Here is an 18,883-nt window from a genome sequence, read left to right as displayed (position 1 = left end):
GTCTCAGGGAGACGACAGAGGAGGAACTGCGAAGGTCAGGGCAGAACCCTGAGAGTACAGACATAAAGATGGGAGTTGGGAGAAAGACGGCTCTTCTGCATCCAGAGTCAGGGGTCCTGGTGAGGGTCCCAGAATCCTGCCCTGGCCCATGGACAGTGCAGGTGGCATGGAGTGGAGAGTGCTGTGAGCCCCTGTGCTGTGTGCACGGGGGAGGGGTTGAGAAAAGATCACCAGAGAGAGGGCACTGCCTGGTCCAAGAGAGAGGCACCCTGGCAGACTTTTTTGTTTACTCTTTTATTATGAACTTGTCAAACATATTCATGGTAGAGGAGACACTAATGAACTCCCATTACTGTCACCTCCCGCCCCCAGTTATCAGCACACGCCAGTGTTGTTCAATCTGCTCTTCCTCTCAAGCCTCCCCTCCCTGCTGGTTATTGGGACACAGATCTCAGGCATCGTATCATTCCAGCCATGAACATTTCAGCAAATTTCTCTAAAAGATAAGGATGACTTTTTTTTTAATATTAAACGTTATCACACCTGGAATTTTAACAATAATTCCTTTTTTAAAAAAAACCCTATTGCCTTGTAGTGCTGGTTTATTTGGTTCTGCTGGGTCTTAGTTGCTGCATGTGAACTCTCAGTTGTGGCATGTGGGATCTAGTTCCTGCATTGGGAGCACAGTCTTAGCCGCTGGACCACCAGGGAAGTCCCAACAATAATTCCTGAGTATCACCAGATATCCAGTTCTCTGCTGACCTTTCAACCCTCAGAGACTCCCAATAGGTATTCTTGAAATGGACCCATCAGACTGGTTACTTCTTCTTGGGGAGTGATGCAGGCGTGGGATAAGTAAAGAGCTGTGCGGGTCTCTGTGCCTGCTTGGATCCTCACCCTGCCATTCCTCCATGTCTTCATTTTCCTACCTGGAAAATCTAATTTCATTCAACACATATGTATAGAGCGCCTAATCTGTGCCAAACAGTCCCTGCCTTCCAAGACAGATGGGGTGAGCCAGAAGTTTGAATCTTCAGGAAAGGGACTTCCTTGGTGGTCCAGTGGCTAAGACTCCGTGCTCCCAATGCCAGGGGCCCAGGTTCCATCCCTGGTGAGGGAACTAGATCCCACATGCTGCAACTAAGCATTCACATGCTGCAATTAAATATCTCGCATTCTGAAACGAAGATCCAAAATATTAAGACCTGGTGCAGTCAAATAAATAAATTTAATAAATAAATTTAAAAAATAGATCTTCAAGGAATGAGGGTGAATCACCCAGGGGTCTGCACCAAAGAGGGGCAGTTTGCCGACAGTTGAGAATAATGCCAGGAGCCAAAGGAGCCAGAGGTTTGAGGGAGGTCACAGAGACAGTTGTGTAGACGCAGCAACAAACGAGGAAGACTCTGCCACCTCAGGCACCGTGGAGTGTGGATGTGAGGGGAGAAAAAGCCTGTCTAGGGGACGCTGTCCTTAGGGGCAGCCAGGTTCATGGTTAGCACAGGAAGTTGAAGGGGGTGTTCAAAGAAGAGGAATATAGGAGATTTTGCCCAAGTTTCAAACTGAAAAGATCTGGCAGGTTGGAGGAGGTTGCTTGGATCAGACAAGGACCAGACAAGAGCTGTAAGTTCTTCACGCCGGTAAACAGTGGCTGTGAACATCCTAGGATGAGTCTCATGCCGTCGGATGCAACAGAGCAGTCAGCTGTGTCCAGACTGTGATAAAGCTATTGGCTTTCATCATTCCTTTATTTATTCAATCCTGTTTCATTCTTTGAGAGACTTAGTCATCACAGCTTCCTGGCACTGGGGGAAGGAAAAAACCTGAGCCTGGGTGCAGTCTTCCCCAGGAAAGCCCTGGAAGGTAGCATCTTCCCTCCAATTTCCACAGTAACAATAAAATGAGCCTCTGCCTCCACCCCCTCCCCCGCCACCCCCAATCCCCCCCCCCCCCCCAGCCAGCTCCTCTAATCTGAGAGGCAGGATTTCATCAGCTGCCCCTAGGCCTGGAAAGTGGATTGCGTCAGGTCAGAGAATGACTAAGCCACCCCACGTGGTTCCCTTTCCAGCAGGGCCCACCCCCCAGGCTTGGGCCAGACCTAATGACTCACATCGCTTGACCCTGGGGTGCCGAGGGCCTAAGGGCCCGGAGAAGCCGCTGGGCAAGGATGGGTTGAAGGAGTGGGAACAAGGTTGGAAAGCCTCCATCTCTAAGGCTTGGAAGAAGTTAAGAAGCACAGTCTTCCTGAACTAGGGAAAGGGGTTAAAAGGTTATTTTCTCCAGGTCCTGGGAAAGGAGGAGGGCGAGCCATAGCACTTCTGGACTGGTGGAGGGTGGTGGTCTCAGACGAGGGCACGGAGCCCTGGGAGCATGCATTCTAGCAGGGCTCCATCCCAGCGGCCACTTGGGCTGTCCAATTGACCGCCACTCCGTCTTCCTTTTCAGTCCTGGACCCACAACATTCAGCGAGAGAAAGAGTTTCTACGGAAACTGGTGAAAGCACGCGTCATCACTGACCTAACCAGTGGTATCTGAGGTGCACCCAGCACACAGCCACAGAGGTCCAGCCACCACCACCTGCCCACTTCACTGGCCTCGGCCTGGCTCTGCCTGAGAGGCGCGGGAGCCTTCAGACCGGGAGAAGGACTGTGCCAAGTGGCCCCAGGGGTGGCAAGGCCTTGGCAAGGCAGCCAGAGCTATGTCTGCTCAGAGGCCAGCCTCAGAGCCCAGCACTCGGCCTTCACCTCAGCCTGGGTCCTTGAAGCCAGAAGGCCAGGAGGCCACTGGTTGTGCCCAGCGGGCCCAGCATGCAGGAGGCGGACGCTAGGCAGCAAAGCTGCTGCCAGAATCATTTCTCCAATCAATGTTCAGTGTATTATCACTTTGTGAATTAGGGGTGGGGGGAGGGTAGGGATAATTTATTTTTTAATCAGGTTGGAGATGTCACATTTGGTCCACTGGCCATGCAGAAAGAGACCCACTAAAGGGCCCCTCAGGCAGTGGTCCCAACGGGCTCCCCGTAGCATGGGAGTGCCAGGACTAGCCTGTGCCCTGCTCTGGGGCCAAGGGGGAGGTGGGCAGGATCTCAGGCCAGCCCCCTCCAGCTCATGACAGTGTTTGGCCTTTCTTGGGGAGCAGAGGGGATAGTCCCACTCAGCAGCCCCCAGCTGCCCCACAGGGAAACCTGGAGCCATCCTTTAAGCCAACAAGACGCCCCTGGGCTTGAGCGGAGAGAACTTCAGAGTTCGGGAGGAATGTCCTGGCCCAGCCTGATGGGAACGGCCCCCACCCCCACCCCAGCTGCAACTGACCCCCAGGACTGCAGGCCTGGAGCAGCCTACCTGGCAACTGTTTTGGGTTTCAGCAACGAGAGACTGCCAGGCCCTCGGGTTCTGCCTTTAGCCTGGACCAGAGGGAAGTGAGGCACCAGGACTTCACCCGGGCTGCGGCAGCCCTGCTGGGCAGCCATCATGGAAGCAATAAAGCTCTTCCCTGAGCCTGCCTCCTCTCGCTTTCTCTGACTTTCCTGGAAGAAACAGGAACTTCAGCAGCCACGCTAAACCCAAGGGCCATCTCTCCAGCCCTCTTTCCACCTCTTCCAGCTGCAGGACCTGTGTGGTCACCTAGGGGCCTTCTGGAACCTCCCCCGTCCCACAGCAGTCCTGCACCCCCTTTGCCTTGAGAGGCAAACCAGGGGCATCAGGACACACCCTGGAATCTACCCTTGTGCCCCCCTAAAGGAGCTAGAGGGCAAGGGACTGAAGGCCACAGCCTTAGGACAGCGCCACTGGGTCATCACAGCCCGAGCTCTACAGGGACAGAGATTCCTGCAAGCACAAGAAAGTGGCACTGCCAAGTCCGCAACACAGAGCAGCCCACAGACCCCACCCACTTCTGACAGCCCCACCCTCCCCCTTAGCACACGGTCTCCCCTCGGCACTCTCTTCCTGCACAGAACAGGAAGGCAGAGGCCAGCTCCAGGATCCCCCTGGCAAGCAGTGGAAAGGACATCCCAACCTGAAATCTGTGCTGTCCCTTCCCCCGCATGGCAGGCCTGCCCGAGAAAGGCCAGCACACGCCTGCCCCTGAGGCCACAGGCCTGGGTGTGAGCTTCTTGCCAGAGCTGCCACGTGGCAGCAGGTGGGGCTGGCTGGCCCCTCACCTCTCACCTGACATCCCAATCCGAGTGCCATCCCCTTCTGGACCCCCACCTGCCCCTGTACTGTGGCACTTTGTCCTCGGACAGAAACCTCCTCAGCGGAGGAGAAAGTGAAGCTCTGACTGAGGGACAGGGAGACCCAGAAACTTCCTTCCATTCGGCTGGAGACAAGGCCACTCTGATGCAGACACCAGTGCGTACTGTGTGCTACGTGAATGGCACCCCCCGCAGTTGTACAGGGCATAGGCTGCATGCCAGCAAGCTGTGGCCGTGGGTGATAAAGCCCTGGGGAAGATGCCCCCGCACAACTGGACAGCTGGCCGGGGGAGAGCAGAACTGCTCCCTGCCTGGCCGCCTGGCCCACAGGGCTTCTGCCACGCCTGGGGACAGTCAGGCTTCTAGTCCCCACCGCTGCCCATGAACGGCTCTCCCCAAAGTTGTGGTTCTCCACCTGCACACACCAGAATCACCTGTGCAGATGTGGAAAACTGCACATGCCCAGTCTGATTCAGGTCTGGGGGTGGGCTCAGATTTGGGTAGTTTTAAAAGGTCCACAGATGGTTCTGACACACAGCCAGAGTACAGCTGGTCCACACGTGTCCCCTGAGCACTTTCATCCCCACCCATGGCTTCCAATGGTCAGCTGGTCAACAGTTCCCAAATTGCTATCTCCAACCCAGCTCTCTTCACTTTCTCCAGGCTACAAATTCAGTCACTTCCTGAACATTTCCAGTAGGATAATCCACGGGTCCCTACAGCTTGGCACGATCGACACTGAGAACTCATGAGCTCCTGTCCCCAGCCTGCCTCTGCTCCAGGAGTCCCAGCCAGAATGAATCCCCTCCACCTGGTCACCCAGACCAAAGGCAGACTGTCCTACTGCTCCACCCCATCCAATCTGGCACCAGCTGAGTTTTCAAAAAGGTGCAGTCCTGAAAGAGCCCCTGAAGCCCCACACTGTCCCCACAATTCAGCTTTAGATTCCTCTCTCCCTCCCCCAGAAGCCTCCTGACATACCTCCAAACCATCCTCCCCTGCAGCCAGAGTTAGCCACTGAAATGCACGTTTGATCACACCATTCTCCTGCCTGAAACAAGTTCAGTGGTCCCCAGTGTCACTGGAATAAAGTCCAGACTCCCTATGAGGACACACAGCATCTGGCCTTTCTTTACTTCTACCCATGTTCCCCAATCTCAATCTCACCAGCCAAACTGCCATAATCAGGCATCTTAAATACGACCCTCCAGCTCCTACCTCAACCCTCGGTGCAAACCTTCCTCTTCCGGGACCCTCCTCTTCTTCAGCCCCCGGCACCCACTCCTACCACGCTGCCATCGCTGTGCCGGGCTGAGCAGCGGTGTTTGCAGGTGTGTCTGTACTCCAAGCCCCAGGCAGCAGCGGAGGGGAAGCGGTGGGTCTAGCGGAGGGGCTGGGGCCGCTAGAGCCGGGTCGGACCTTGAAAGCCCCAGCTTGGTGCCTTGCGGGCTTGAGGAGTGAGATGAGTCTGTTGAGAGAAGAAACTAGTGGTGGATCAGAGAGAGCAGCTAGCACAGAGCAGCCAGCCAGGACGACAGGATCCCAAACGCCAGTGGCCCAAGGCAGGGACCAGCCCATCCCCTCCCTCTCCCGCCCTCTACCCGGCCTCCCAACTCCCTACTCCAAGTGTCTCCAAACTCTGAACACCCAGTGTCTGCGCCTCTGCACCGACCTGGGGGCCCTCCCCAGTTTCTCCTCCCCCCCTACCTCGGGGGACCTTAGTGGAGCGAGGGGGACCGGATTCCAGAGGGTGGAGCGGCCAGGTGAGCCCTGAAAGGTAGGGTGGGGTGGGGGAGTACTCGGGCCCCACCCCAGGATCCGGTGACGCCAGGGCTGGAATTTGACACCGGACGGCGGCGGGCATGAGGCTGCTGAGGGATGGAGTTGGGCTCGGCCCCCAGACACGGCCCACGGGCTCCGCCAGCAGCAGGTCCCTCGGGTCCCAGCCCGCTCTGTGTCCCGGACCCAGAGCCCTGCACTCGCGGTAAGCCGACCTGTTTGCCCACCCCTCGTCCCAGCCCAGGGGCTAGGGGGGGAGCGGCCAGGGTTGTCCCCTTCCACTCCTTTCTCACATTCTCGCTCTCCTGGGCCCGCTGTGCAGCTCTCCGCCCCTCCCAGCCCCCTCAGTCCCTCTAGTTGCTTGTCGGACTGTGCTAGCCCTGCCTAGCCCTGCCAGCCCGCCGCCGTAATGTGAGGCTCCTGCTGCCACTACAGGGCTCAGACTGGCTGCCAAGACCTCGCTTTTGGCTAAGAGAGGTGCTGCCAGGTGCACAGCCCTGGGCATGAACCTTCTGGGCTGCGGGGGAAAGCTCAGCTCTGGTTCCAGGAAAGGTGCCTAGAAGAACAGGACACAGACTCCTCGTGGTGAGTATCGGGCTGGTAGATGGGGTGGCCAGGCAAGGGCTGGAGGACCAGGTGGCCCCAGATGGCCGGGAGGGAATTGGAGGGCCTGAGCTGCCCACAGAAGACCTGCTCCTGGGCTCCCCCTAGTGCAGGGGCCTTTAACCCTGCCTTGCTAGGCTTTCCTTCCATCAGTGAGAACAAGTCACGACCCTGCTCCTCAGGCCCAAATTCTGCTAGGTGAGCAGACCTGGCACTGGAGGGCCTCACCAGGGAGACCTGGCCCACAGGTACACAGACATTCTGTGTGCTGGGGGTGAAGGTGGAGGTGCTAGCTAGTGAGGGCTCATGAAGGCTCCAGGGCTCCAGCGAGCTGTTAGGGAGTGCCAGGCAGTGCAGGCTCATAAAAATTGGTGGGACTCTGAAAGACCGACGGCTCAGGAAGGATGGTTCATGGGGGAAACTTCTAGGAGCAGGGCCAGGCTGCCAAATCCAGAGGGAGCTTGCAGGCAGACAGACCTGGACCAGCTCTCAAGGGTGGCTCAGCTCTCAGAGACCAGGCTGGTGTAGGAAGCAACTCCTGGGTGTTGCTGCGGCCTGAGTCTGGCTGAGGGTCGGGGTGGGGAAGCCCACCCCACTTTGAGTCCACAAGGTTGACAGATGCTGCCCCCTGGTGGCCATAGAGAGCCATGGCCCAGACCCCCTGTTCCTAGAGGGCTCCTCAGCCTCTACCACCTGCTGGCTCTTGAAGGATGTCTGTGGTCAGAAAAGAGGACATCCGTGGTCAGGCGGCTCTGCATCCAGACAGAGATCACAGAGGAGCAAGGTGCTGCAGCACTTGTGTGGGCAGCACAGGCTGAAGCCTGGACCTCACTATTATCCAATAACTCAGGGCAACCCACAAGCACCCTAATTCTTCTCCAGGCCACAACTTCCTCCTCTGCAGTATGGAGAGAAGGCTCTCTATGAAGTCAGGGTGTCCAGCTGCTCCCTTCTCCAGCCCTGAAGCACAGAGCAGGAAGTTCCCTTCCCCACACAGCTTGTGGATCTACCCTTGTGACTTTAGATAATGGCTGAGCTTCTCTCTGAGCCTTGTTTCTTGGTCTGGAAAATGGGGATGATATACACCATTTACCTCATGGAGTTATGAGGTCTGAAAGGAAACAGCTGCAAGGCACCACCACATAGTTAGGTTCTCAATGCAGCCACTTCCCCTCTTGGGTTGAGCCCAGCTGCCCAAGCCCCTTGCCCCTCATCTGGAGAAGCTGAAGTGGAGGGATGACCTGCTCTGAGGATAACTCATCTCTCCATGTTCCAAGCTGCCTCAAGAGGAGGGTGGGGGAACAGGTCGGCTACAGCTGATGGGAGCTCCTGGTGTTGACAGAGATGGAGCCTGGACGTGGAGGCCCTTCTGTGCTGCCCCTCCGGGCCGGGCCTCGGCGGCAGGTGAGTGTTTCCCAAAGACTTCCACCGGATATTGAGGAAAGGTGGCTTGACCTGGGAGGGAGAGCGTGGCTCCGGGGGCAGGTATCAGAAGTGGGTGGGGAAATGGTCAGGGAGGGGCCAGGAGGAAGGAGCAAGGTCAGTGCCCTTGCTGCAGAAGGGATTCCTTTTCCCGGCTCCCTGGGGCTGCTGGCGCATTATCCTCCAACCCTTCTGTCGGGCCCCAGCCCCTTCCAGACCCTACCTGGCTGTCCTCTTTCCCCCTGAGGCTCCCCATCGTCTCTTCCAGCAGCCTGCCCTATGGCCCACCCTGGCCGCTCTGGCTCTGCTAAGCAGCGTCGCCGAGGGTGAGGCCTCCCTGGGCCCCGCGCCCCGCAGCCCGGTCCCCAGCGAAGGCCCCACGCCCGCCCCGGAGTCCCCCGTGGGCCCCCTGCCCGGTAGGTGAGAGGGCGAGAGGGCGAGGGTGCGTGGCGGGGCGGGCTGGCGGGGGACTCGAGCGTAACTGCGTCTCGTTCTAGGGGGCCGCGCGGCCCGTCTGTGCGGCGGAAGAGCCCGGCGCCCGCCGCCCCCGCCGCCCCGGCCCGAGCCCCCGCCGCCAGCGCTCTCGCCCTCGCCCGCACCCCCTCGCGGGGCCCGTGCGGCGCGGGCGGGGGGCCGGGGCGGCCGAGAGAGCCGGGGAGGCCACGCGCGGGCCGCGGGGGCGCGGGGCTGCCGCCTCCGCTCGCAGCTGGTGCCGGTGCGCGCGCTCGGCTTGGGCCACCGCTCCGACGAGCTGGTGCGTTTCCGCTTCTGCAGCGGCTCCTGCCGCCGCGCGCGCTCCCCGCACGACCTCAGCCTGGCCAACCTGCTGCACGCCGGGGCCCTGCGGCCGCCCCCGGGCTCGCGGCCCGTCAGCCAGCCCTGCTGCCGACCCACGAGCTACGAGGCCGTCTCATTCATGGACGTCAACAGCACCTGGAGGACCGTGGACCGCCTCTCGGCCACTGCCTGCGGCTGCCTGGGCTGAGGGCTCGCTCCGAGGGCCTGCGGACATACCCTGACCCGTGGATCTAACTGCCTGGGACCACTGGGGGCTCGGCCGGAGATGGAGGCTTCGGCCGTTTGAGTGACGGACATCAGCCCTGCGGAGATGGAGGCACGGCTGACCGGCAGCCCCAGGGCTCTCACCCTGCCGGCCTCAACCCCGCAGACACCAGAGACCTCAGCTGTGGAGAGCCGAGGACCCACTGCTCACAGACTCTGTCATTGCCCGGGCCAGGAACCCAGGACTGCTCTAGAGAACCCAGCAGTGTCAGGTCTGAACCTCAGCCCGGGCCTGGGGGGACAGATTTGGAGACACGTTGTAATTCGTTGCCGAAGTGCCTGTGCTGGAGCGGGTCTTGGACTCTCTGGTGGGAGCTGGACCCCTATTTATTACTTCTAAGTTATTTATTTACTTCTGTGGTTTGTCAGATCTTTTCCTGGGCTATGATGGCTGGATGGGGGATGGGTAGAAGCAGTTGGATGGAGACCCCGCCCTGACCATCCTGCTCACAACTTTGGGCTCACTCAGCAATCATAGGCCTTGCCTGGGACTGCTTGCCCTCACCCAGAAGCTCTGGGACCTGAGGGGCATGGAACACAGGCAGAGGAGGTGGCAAAGATGTGTTCTCTAGTCCCAGCAGGCCAATTCACAACCCTCTGCACAGTCCCCAGCACTTGGAACCTGGGGTTACTGGTGAGAAAGCCATTGCCTTGAAACCTCAGGCATGCTGGGGGCTTGTCTGATGGTAAAGATTGCACCACCCCACTGTCACTGATCAGAGTCCTACCCTTCAGGACACCCTGACAGGTGCATATACTGCCTGTGCTTGCAGATAGCCCAGCACAGGGAGCTCACTACCCACATTCTGTGAAGCAGCCCACGTCAGGAGAGCAGCTGAAAAGGCTGAGGGTAGGGAAAAGGGTGCAGTGGGAGGCTGGTTTGGGGGGGATGAAGCACAGAGCATCATGGAGATAAGAAAGCAGGAAGAGACTGAGGGTATCTAGAGGGACCTGCATCTTGGGTAATGAACAAGGATATTCATTCATTCATTCAACAAATATTTATGAAGTATCTATTTTATGTCAGATGCTGTGCAGACAGCAGGGCTACAGCAGTAACCCTATGATTTCTGCTATTAAGCTTAAACCAGGAGAGACAGACAATAAATAAATAATTTACATAAATAATTATTTAAATTCAATTTGGCAAAAAGTATGAAAAAGGACCAGAAGCTGCGAGGTACACACCCTCATCTGAAAGGAAAGGAGAGGTTAAATGCTGACCCTGGCCCTCCACACTGTTGCCAAGTCATAACTCAAAAGTCAGCACAATGCCTCTGAGCTTCTGTGTATGTCCTGTGTGAAACCTTGTTTCCTGGGCCCTATGAATTTGTCCTATATGATTTTTTTTTCTTTGAAATTAAGATCAGGACACGTATTTGGATGCATGCTGGGTCTGAGGAGCCGTGGGACATGCGGGGGTGGTGAGGAGGCAGTCGGGGGTGCTGGTCTGGAGCTGAGGAGGCAGGTCTGTACTGGAGGTTGATTGGTCAGCTGTTAGCACAGAGGCAGTCGCTGCAGCCAGGGGTGGAGACACTGTAAGAGCGAGGCAGATTGAGGCTGGGATCCCTCAGGCATTTGACACCATTAAACAAAATTCCTTCCCAACTGCCTGAATGCCTGCCTGCTTTGGCACAGATGCCCCCTTCTCCCAGGCTAGAGTGAGGAGCTGGCAAGGGCTCTTTGAAGGCTGTGTGCATTCTGAGTCAGAGAGAGAGAGGAAAGGAGTCGTGTTTGCATTCTCCTGTTTTCACTGCCTCAGTTCTAGGTGCCCCCAAAACTTTGGTGCTCTCATGCTGCCCTCAAACACCCCCTTGGCCCCTCTCCCTGCTTCCAAACTGATTCAGGATCTTCAGTCACCAACCCCTACCTCCAACCAAGGAAAATGGCAGCTTGGAGACATCTCATGAAGGCCGTGCCCTGGTCCTGGCTGGGGGTGAAGAGGAAGCAGTGGAAGTGTTAGTCGCTCAACTGTGTCTGACTCTTTGCAACCCCATGGACTGTAGCCCGCCAGGCTCCTCTGTCCATGGAGTTCTTCAGGCCAGAACTCTGGAGTGGGTTGCTAGTCCCTTCTCTGGGGGTGAAGAAGGTCCTGTCAATTCCACGGTCACTGGGACCAAGGAGCTCCTGATGAAATGACTTGAAGGCCTGGTGGAGGGTTTGAGGGCCAGGCCCTGGCCCTCAGTGGACATCTGTGCTCTCAGAGCCACTTACAGGAGATGGGTTGAAGCCATGTTTGGCAAGTCCCATAGAGACACAGCCAGGCAGAACCTGAGCCAAAGGTGCTGGCTCTCAACACTCGCAAAATTGTCAGTCCTTGGGAGAGCAGGGTACCCCCCCAACTCAAGGCTGAATTCTGGGCCCTGGAGAGACTGCCCAACACTGTACAAAATTGTGGATCAAGCCACAACGTCTCCAAAAGGAACACATTCCCACAAGAACAATTGTGTTGTACTAAGTCGCTTCAGTTGTGTCTGACTCTTTGTGACCCCACAGATTGTCGCCTGCCAGGCTCCTTTGTCCATGGGACTATGAATACTGGAGTGGGTTGCCATTTCCTTCTCCAGGGGATCTTCCCAGCCCAGGGATTGAACCAGCATCTCTTGCATTAGCAGGCGGGTTCACTAGCGCCACCTAGGAAGCCCCTATGAACCAAATCCCTCTTCAAAAAGAATAAAATAACTGAAGCATTTTTCCCAAAGGGAACAAGTTGCAGAGCTCCAGCTCTCTGCGTAGTTTAGCAGAGGTCACCTGGCACATGGCCACACAGATGGCTCTAGAATCTCCATTTTTGACTGTCATCTCTTTCATATTTGCAAAATGACACTGCCCGTTTGAATGATCTTCCCAGAACTAAGGTATGATCTCCTCCTAAGGGGTATCAAGTCATCACTTCTTGCAAGACAGAAAACTACAGATGGCTTTTTAAACAATATAATTTTTTTTATTTATGACTGTGCTGGGTCTTGGTTGCTGTGGGGGCTCTTCTCTAGTTGTAGAGAGCAGGAACTACCCTCAAGTTGCTGTGTGCAAGCTTCTCATCAAGGTAGCTTCTCTTTTTTCGGAGCACGGGCTCTTGAGTGCTCAGGCTTCAGTAGTTGAGGCATGTGGGCTCAACAGTTGTGGTGCATGGGCTTAGTTGCTCTGCGGCATGTGAGATCTTCCCAGATCAGGGATCAAACCCTTGTCTCCTGAATTGGCAGGCGGATTCTTTACCACTGAGTCACCAGGGAAGCCCTACAGATGGCTTTGACTTGACAGTTTTTCCCGCTTCAGGGGGTACCCAAACATCCCTTTAGATTAGTTTCAACCAGGAATCAAGGTTTGGGGAAATCCGTGTGCTCCCCCTGCGCCAGCCAGTGGTGTTCCTCCTCTCTTGTCCAGGGATTGCCACATTTCCCCTGGCTAGAGAACTCTGTGACTGAGTGCATGTGGACTGGCTATCTATTTTGAAAAGGAAGGTAGGGTAGAAATCTGAGAAATCAGAGAAAAGATCTAGGAGAATTTGTGCCATGTGAGATCACTTCTCTTGTTCACAGGGGTGGTGCTTTACCTGTTCTGGAGCTGGAGTGTCCTTACAGAAACTGATGAAAGCCAAGGATCCTCCCCACCCCACCTCCCACTTTAATGCTGAAAAAACCACTGATGTGGAAATCTGGTGAAGAATTTGAGGGAGCCCACAGACTTTCTGAAGCTCATTCAGAGATTCCGTAGGAGTCCATGGCCCTTGAGGTATCCTGCCCTGTTCCCGATAGCCTCCCTATTCATCAGCCTTTTTCTACTGAAGGTCTTCTTTCCCTCTGCATTTAAACTTGCTTGAATATATCATGGCACACACATAGAAAAAGACACCGTGATTAGAAATATATACATATCAATATATAATGTGCTTACACCACTCCACCTTCACTAAAAGAGCTCTTGCTATGGTCCCTAGTGGCCTCATCTTTGCTAAACCCAAAGGCTGCTTCTCAGCCTTTAGTCCTTTGGATTCTCGGAGACACCCAACTTTGTCACTCTCTTGGAACAACTGTCTACTCTTGACTCTCCATCCCATACTCTCTTGGATTTTTCTCCTACCCCTGCTCATTCTTAGACTCTTTTGGGGTTCCTTTTCCTCTCTCAGCCGCTTAAGAACATCAGGGCTCTGATACAGGCCTTCTCTCCCCATTTTACTCTCCCTGAGCAATAAGACCAACTTCCATGATTTCAGTTACCACCTCCATGCTGATCATGCTCTCACTGTATCTCCAGCTTAATCTTTCTCCTAAGCTCAGCCTGTATTTCCAATTCTTTTGTCGGCATAGCCTCAGAAACCTCGAACTGAACTTATCTATCCTGGATGTCTTCTGTTTATTCCTTCAGATGTTCTCTCCACCATTCTCTTCATGCTCTAAGCCCCACGTCAGTGAGTTTCCCTGGTCTCCAGCCTCCAAGCCTCCTCCAGGGTTTACCTCCCAGGTGAATGGCACCAACCTCCACCCAGGGATAAAAGCCAGAAACTTGGGCAACAGCCTAGACTCCCTGAGCTTTGCCACTTCCCTTTTCCATTAGTTCTCAGACCCTTAGATCTTACAAGTCCATCCTCCTTTCTCTCTTTCCAATGCTATTCTGTGGAGACTTCCTAATTTGTGGAATGGTTTATTCTTCATCCTTCTAACTGGTCTCTGTCTCCAGTCTCAACTCCCTCCAGTCATTCTCAGCTCTCTGCCCTTTAAACATTAATTAAGCACTAAGGGTAGTGCCTTGGGCCAGTTATGGGGAATCCAAGATCAGTTAGAAACATGTTCTGCCATCAGGGAGACCATAGCTGGAGGTGGAGTTGAGGGAAGGGCTGACCAGTTTGGCAAATAAAAATAGGACATCCAGTTAAATTGGAATTTCAGATGAACAATACTTTTTTTTTTTTTTTAAGTAAGTATGTCTTATGCTACAGTCCATGGGGTCACAAAGAGTCGGACACGACTGAGCGACTTTACTTCACTACTTCACTTCATGTCTTATACAATAATTAGGACATACTTATACAAAAAAAAATGTTGTTTAGGTACTTCCCTGGTGGTCCAGTGGCTAAGAATCCACACTCCCATTGCAGAGGGCCAAAGTTCAATCCCTAGTCAGGGCACTAGATCTCACATGAGATCTCCCAAAGAGTTTGAATGCTGCAACTAAAGACTCCACGTGCTGCAAGGAAGACTGAAGATCCTGTGTGCTGCAACTAAGACCCAGCACAGCCAAATACACAAATAAATATATTTTTTAAATGTTTATCTGGCTGGCAACCCTAGATGGGGGTAAACAAATGAGCAGAAAACGCAATCAACCATCCTAAGTCCCCCAAAAGAAGTATGATTAGGGTACAGTAATGTATGTCAGGGTTGGGGAGGATTCTATACTCACAAAGGAGGACGAATCATTTCTACCTAGATGGACAGGGAAGAGCCAGGAAAGTCTTTGTGAAGGAGGTGGCTTTTGAACTGGGCCTTGAAAAATGAAATATTTGCCTTCATTGCCTCTCAGCTCTAAATCCCCTCTTTTCACCAGCCATGCCCTCTCCAGCAAGGTCTGAGGCTCAGCCTTGGGCAGGAGTGGGGCAGGAGGGTGAGCGCCTCTTCCTTGGGCTATCTCAGCCCTAGGACTCAGCTACTACTATATTTTTCAGAGTTATCTTCTCTTCTTACTGGCCAGTCCCTCATTCCTTCAAAATGAGGGATATAAAATATAAACTTTTTATATTAAACTGTTTCTGTATGCTTACTGCGTGGTTTCTCCTGACTGGCCCCAGCCTGACACACAGCCTTCTCAGCAGAGGCAGCTGCACGAACAAAGGCAGGGAAGCATGGAACAGCCTGAAGAGCCAGGGATTTCATGTAGAATTAGGGGAGGGTCCTCATCAAGCCACAAGTCAAGAGAGATCATAACGGTCCTTGAGTGCTATACCAAGGAGCCTGGACTTTATACTAAGTGGAACCATTGAGGGTTTTAGGTGGAATTGTCTAGAGACATGTTTCAGATAGATGACTGGCCACTGTGTCTAGTTTGGACTGGAAGGGGCAAGGCAGGGGACACCAATTAGAGCTGCTGCAGTTAGGGCTACTCAGACAACAAATGCTGGCACTGTGATCTAGGGCAGAACAGTGTGGAAGGACAGCGAGAAGTGAGGTACAATCCACAGGACTTGGTGATGAACTGATTGTGAGGACCTGATGGAAGGGAGAGTTTTCGGGAGTCTGGCTTGGGCGACCAGTAAGAAATTTAGGGGATGTCGTATTTTTAGCCCATGATGGGGGTAAGGTGTGGGGGAAGTCATGTTTGATTTTGTACCTGTTCAATTTGACGTGCCCGTGACAGTTTCAGAAGGCAAGGAGGCTGGCAGCGGCTGGGTCTGAGGGTCAGGACCGTCTGGGCCAGAGAGATCTAAGAGTCATAAATCAAAGACAAGGAGGTGGTGAGCAGCAGAGGCTAAGGCTTGGAGACCCAGCAGTTTAGGAACAGGGAGAGGAGAAGGGACAAGGCTGTGAAGGAGACCAAAAGGGTGTGACCAGAGTGGTGGGGAAAAACAAAGCAGAACAAAGGGAAGGAGCAGTCGAAGGGGCCAAATGCAGCAGAAATATCAAGTCACATAAGGACTGAAACTGTCCACTGGGTTCTCTGGCCACAAGGTGGCCTAGGGACTCAGGCTAAGCTTCTTGCTGAAAACAACTAAAAATACTTAGACAAAACATACACTTTTAAAAATTAATGCATCCGTGAGCTGGCATACAAAGAAGAAATATTCAGGACAAAATAAACAAATACAGGAAACTACAAAGGTAAACAAAGTTCAGTAGCTGGTATTCACATTGAGGGCATTTTCTTTACCTGGGGAACCTGGGCATTGGTTTGCAAGGGCTCCCTTGCAAAGAGCTTATGGGGGCAGAGGGAGTCTACCTGGAACATTCTCAATAAGGCCAGAACCCCAAAGGACTATGCCCACACCTAGAGGTGAACCAGAAATAAACCTTCCCTCCTTTCCCTAACCTCTTTCCCTCAAACCAGGGGACTACAAGAAAATAAACTTCCTTAGTGCAATTAACCTTAGTGCTAAGTGGAAGGGGAGAAACCTCCCCTGAGAATTCTTAACTACAGGTGGGGCCCTCATTTGATTTTGCAGACCAAAATTCACACTGTTTTAGGAGGCTGAAAAACTTCAAACTGGTTAATCTGTCATGGACATGGATTGCTAGTGGTTCCAGGTGACCAACAGAAGCTCTGTCTCCTCCTCTCCTGGGCTCTGGAGTGCTCTCCTGAATTTGGGAACCCCTCCCAGGGTTGTCGGGGCTTCCCTGTGACTCAGTGGTCTGGTTCAGGTGGCAAAGAATCTGCCTGCAAAGCAGGAGACCCAGGTTCAATCCCTGAGTCGGGAAGATCCCCTGGAGAAGGAAATGGCTGCCCACTCCAATCTTCTTGCCTGAGAAATCCCATTGACAGGGGAGCCAGGTGGGCTACAGTCCATGGGGTTGCAAAAGAGTCTGGCATGACTCAGTGACTAAACAACAACAACAACCCAGGGTTGTCACAGGTTATGGCCCCTATACGTTCTATTCTTTTTTTAAAAAACAATTTTAATTATTTAAAAATTTTATTTATTTTTGGCTGTACTGGGTCTTTGTTGCCTTTGGGAAGACTTTCTCTAGATGCAGCAAGCAGGGGCTACTCTTTGTTGCAGTGCTTGGGCTTTTCATTGCAATGGTTTCTCTTGTCGCAGAGCATGGGTTCTAGGTGCACAGCTTTCAGTGTTGCAGCATGTGGACTTTAGAGCTCAGGCTCAGCAGTTGTGGTGCACACGCTTAGTAGTTGCTCCATGGCATGTGGGATCTTCCAGATCAGGGATCAAACCTGTGTCCCCTGCACTGGAGGTGGATTCTTAGCCACTGGACCACCAGGGAAGCCCCCTCCTTTTTTTTAGAATGAGGTGGACAGATTTTGAACACAGAATTTGTGGTCTTAACCCTCCCTCCATTCCTACACCTTCCACAGTAATATTTTAGTGTCAGGGCCAAGACATTTCACACCCCTATGCACAGACCTGTAATCAGTACTTTATTGTGGCTTCCTGTTTCCTCATTCCAAATCCCCCTTTCCTTCTTCAATGTATTATACTGTTGCAGGAAGGGGAACCCCCTCCCAGGGCCCCAAATGGGGATCTTGTCTAACACTAGGAAATGAATGGTCCTAGGAGACACATGTGCTGACAAAGCAAGAGACTTTATTGGGAAGGGGCACCTGGGCGGAGAGCGGTAGAGTAAGGGAACCCAGGAGAACAGCTCTGCCTCAGGGCTGGCAGTCTTGGTTTTATGGTGATGGGATTAACTTTCTGGGTTGTCTTTGGCCAATCACTCTGACTCAGGGTCCTTCCTGGTGGCACACACATTACTCAGCCAAGATGGATGGCAGCAAGAAGGATTCAGGGAGGTGGTAGGACCTGTGGAGTCTCCTTTTGACCTTTTCCGAATTTTTCTGGTTGGTGGTGGCAGCTTGTTAGTTTCGAGTTCCTTACAAGGACCTTGTGTGGTAAAACAACTCATGCAAATAGTTACTATGGTGCCTGGCCAGGGTGGGCAGTTTCAGTGTTTCCCCTAACAATACTACAGACAGATTCTTCTAAAATGCAAATTCAATCATCAATGCCCATTTGAACATTCATCATGGTTTTATATTGCACTTAGGATAAAGTCTCAGTTTGTCTTTCCAAGCTCTTCGCCTTCCTCATCCCCTCCCCCTTCCTCACCCTAACAGATAACCCCCTTAAAGTGAACACAGCTTACTGACTGTACTTCAAACATTTTCTCGATAAAGATTTGTTGAATGACTAGGTTCCCACTGGACTCTGCCTACCAGCTAATCAAGCCCCCTCCTCTCCAGTCTCTTGCTGTTGTTCTTCAAGCTCAGATCAAGTTTCTCCTCCTCAGGGAAGCCTTCATCCACTTTCTCAGGCCTCAGTGGCTATAGCCAATGCTAGCTTCCTCCACTGAACAGAAGGACAGAAGTCCTTTCCTTTTTTATATTTTTTTCCCCCTTGGGGTAGAGACTGCAGGGGGCTTGGGCCAACCAGATCTGTGGCTGATCTCTGCTACCCTAGCTGTGTGTCCAGCGAAAAGATAAGCTCAACTTTCCCCAACTTCGATTTCCTCATCTGAAAATAGTGAATGAAAATACCCACCACAGAGTTGCTGCGAGAATTGGACTTAAGTTATGCAATGTACTGTTCCTTGCACTTAAATATGAGCTATTTTAATTACTCATAAAGACAAGTTGCTTCTGAGAACCTAATGAAATTCTCCAAGCACTGTCCATGGTAAGTAGTTTCACGCTTGTTCACTGGGTGGCCCCGAGAGCCATCCTTTTTTATTCCTGAGGTGCGCCAAGACCCCTTCCTCCTTAGAGCGGTGCGGACGCGTTCTCCTCAAGACAGTACCCTTTCCGGGCCCGAGGTCTTGCCGCCAGCGGAGCACCAGATTAACCTGTGTCCCCCCACCCCCTCAGTTCCCTCCCAAACACACACTTTAACCTCCAGCCTGGCTTCCCAGCTCTATCCCACCGGCCCCTAGACTCACGTCCTCTTAGGAAGCTGCCCCGCAGCGCCTCTCGCCGGTCGAACTTGGCCGCAATAGGCCTGAGGCTGCCGGGGCTCGGCGGATCCCCAGCCCACGTGCTCCTGGCCTCCGCCGCAAGGCACCGCCTTCCCGCTGGGCGCCATGCGGACTACATTTCCCAGGGTGCGCAGCGGCGGGGCCTTGGCTCGGGTGGTGGGGAGCGGGGGGGCCTCAAGCGGCGCGTCGC

At 53.7% G+C, this 18,883-nt stretch overlaps 2 protein-coding genes and 1 long non-coding RNA gene across 7 annotated transcripts in view; 2 read left to right on the top strand and 1 right to left on the bottom strand.

Moving 5' to 3' along the window:
- The window catches only part of ST3GAL3 (ST3 beta-galactoside alpha-2,3-sialyltransferase 3), a 211,921-nt gene extending 208,425 nt beyond the window's left edge, over positions 1–3,496 (top strand). For all 5 annotated transcript variants that reach the window (XM_081492592.1, XM_081492593.1, XM_081492590.1 and 2 more), the window contains one exon: positions 2,446–3,496. In XM_081492592.1, coding sequence (XP_081348718.1) covers positions 2,446–2,535 — 90 coding nt within the window. In that variant the 3' untranslated portion in view covers positions 2,536–3,496. The remainder of the gene's footprint in view (positions 1–2,445) is intronic.
- Positions 1,210–18,788, bottom strand: LOC145506940 (uncharacterized). Its single transcript, XR_014054456.1, has 4 exons — positions 18,658–18,788; positions 15,386–15,478; positions 5,414–5,663; positions 1,210–1,805 (listed from the first exon to the last, which is right to left on the bottom strand). It is a non-coding gene; the product is annotated as an uncharacterized LOC145506940 (long non-coding RNA).
- On the top strand, positions 6,058–9,102 carry ARTN (artemin). The gene is made up of 4 exons (XM_081495413.1): positions 6,058–6,179; positions 7,249–7,361; positions 8,206–8,415; positions 8,497–9,102. The coding sequence occupies exons 1-4, from the start codon at positions 6,058–6,060 to the stop codon at positions 8,982–8,984; spliced, it is 933 nt and encodes a 310-aa protein (XP_081351539.1). The 3' UTR covers positions 8,985–9,102.
- Positions 18,789–18,883: the final 95 nt, after the last annotated feature.

Source organism: Giraffa tippelskirchi, chromosome 5 (assembly GCF_054371585.1).
Source record: "Giraffa tippelskirchi isolate mGirTip1 chromosome 5, T2T-mGirTip1v1.2.pri, whole genome shotgun sequence".
Classification (NCBI taxonomy): domain Eukaryota; kingdom Metazoa; phylum Chordata; class Mammalia; order Artiodactyla; family Giraffidae; genus Giraffa; species Giraffa tippelskirchi.
Note: the sequence above shows the minus strand (reverse complement) of the source record. Positions and strands in the feature narration are given on the sequence as shown.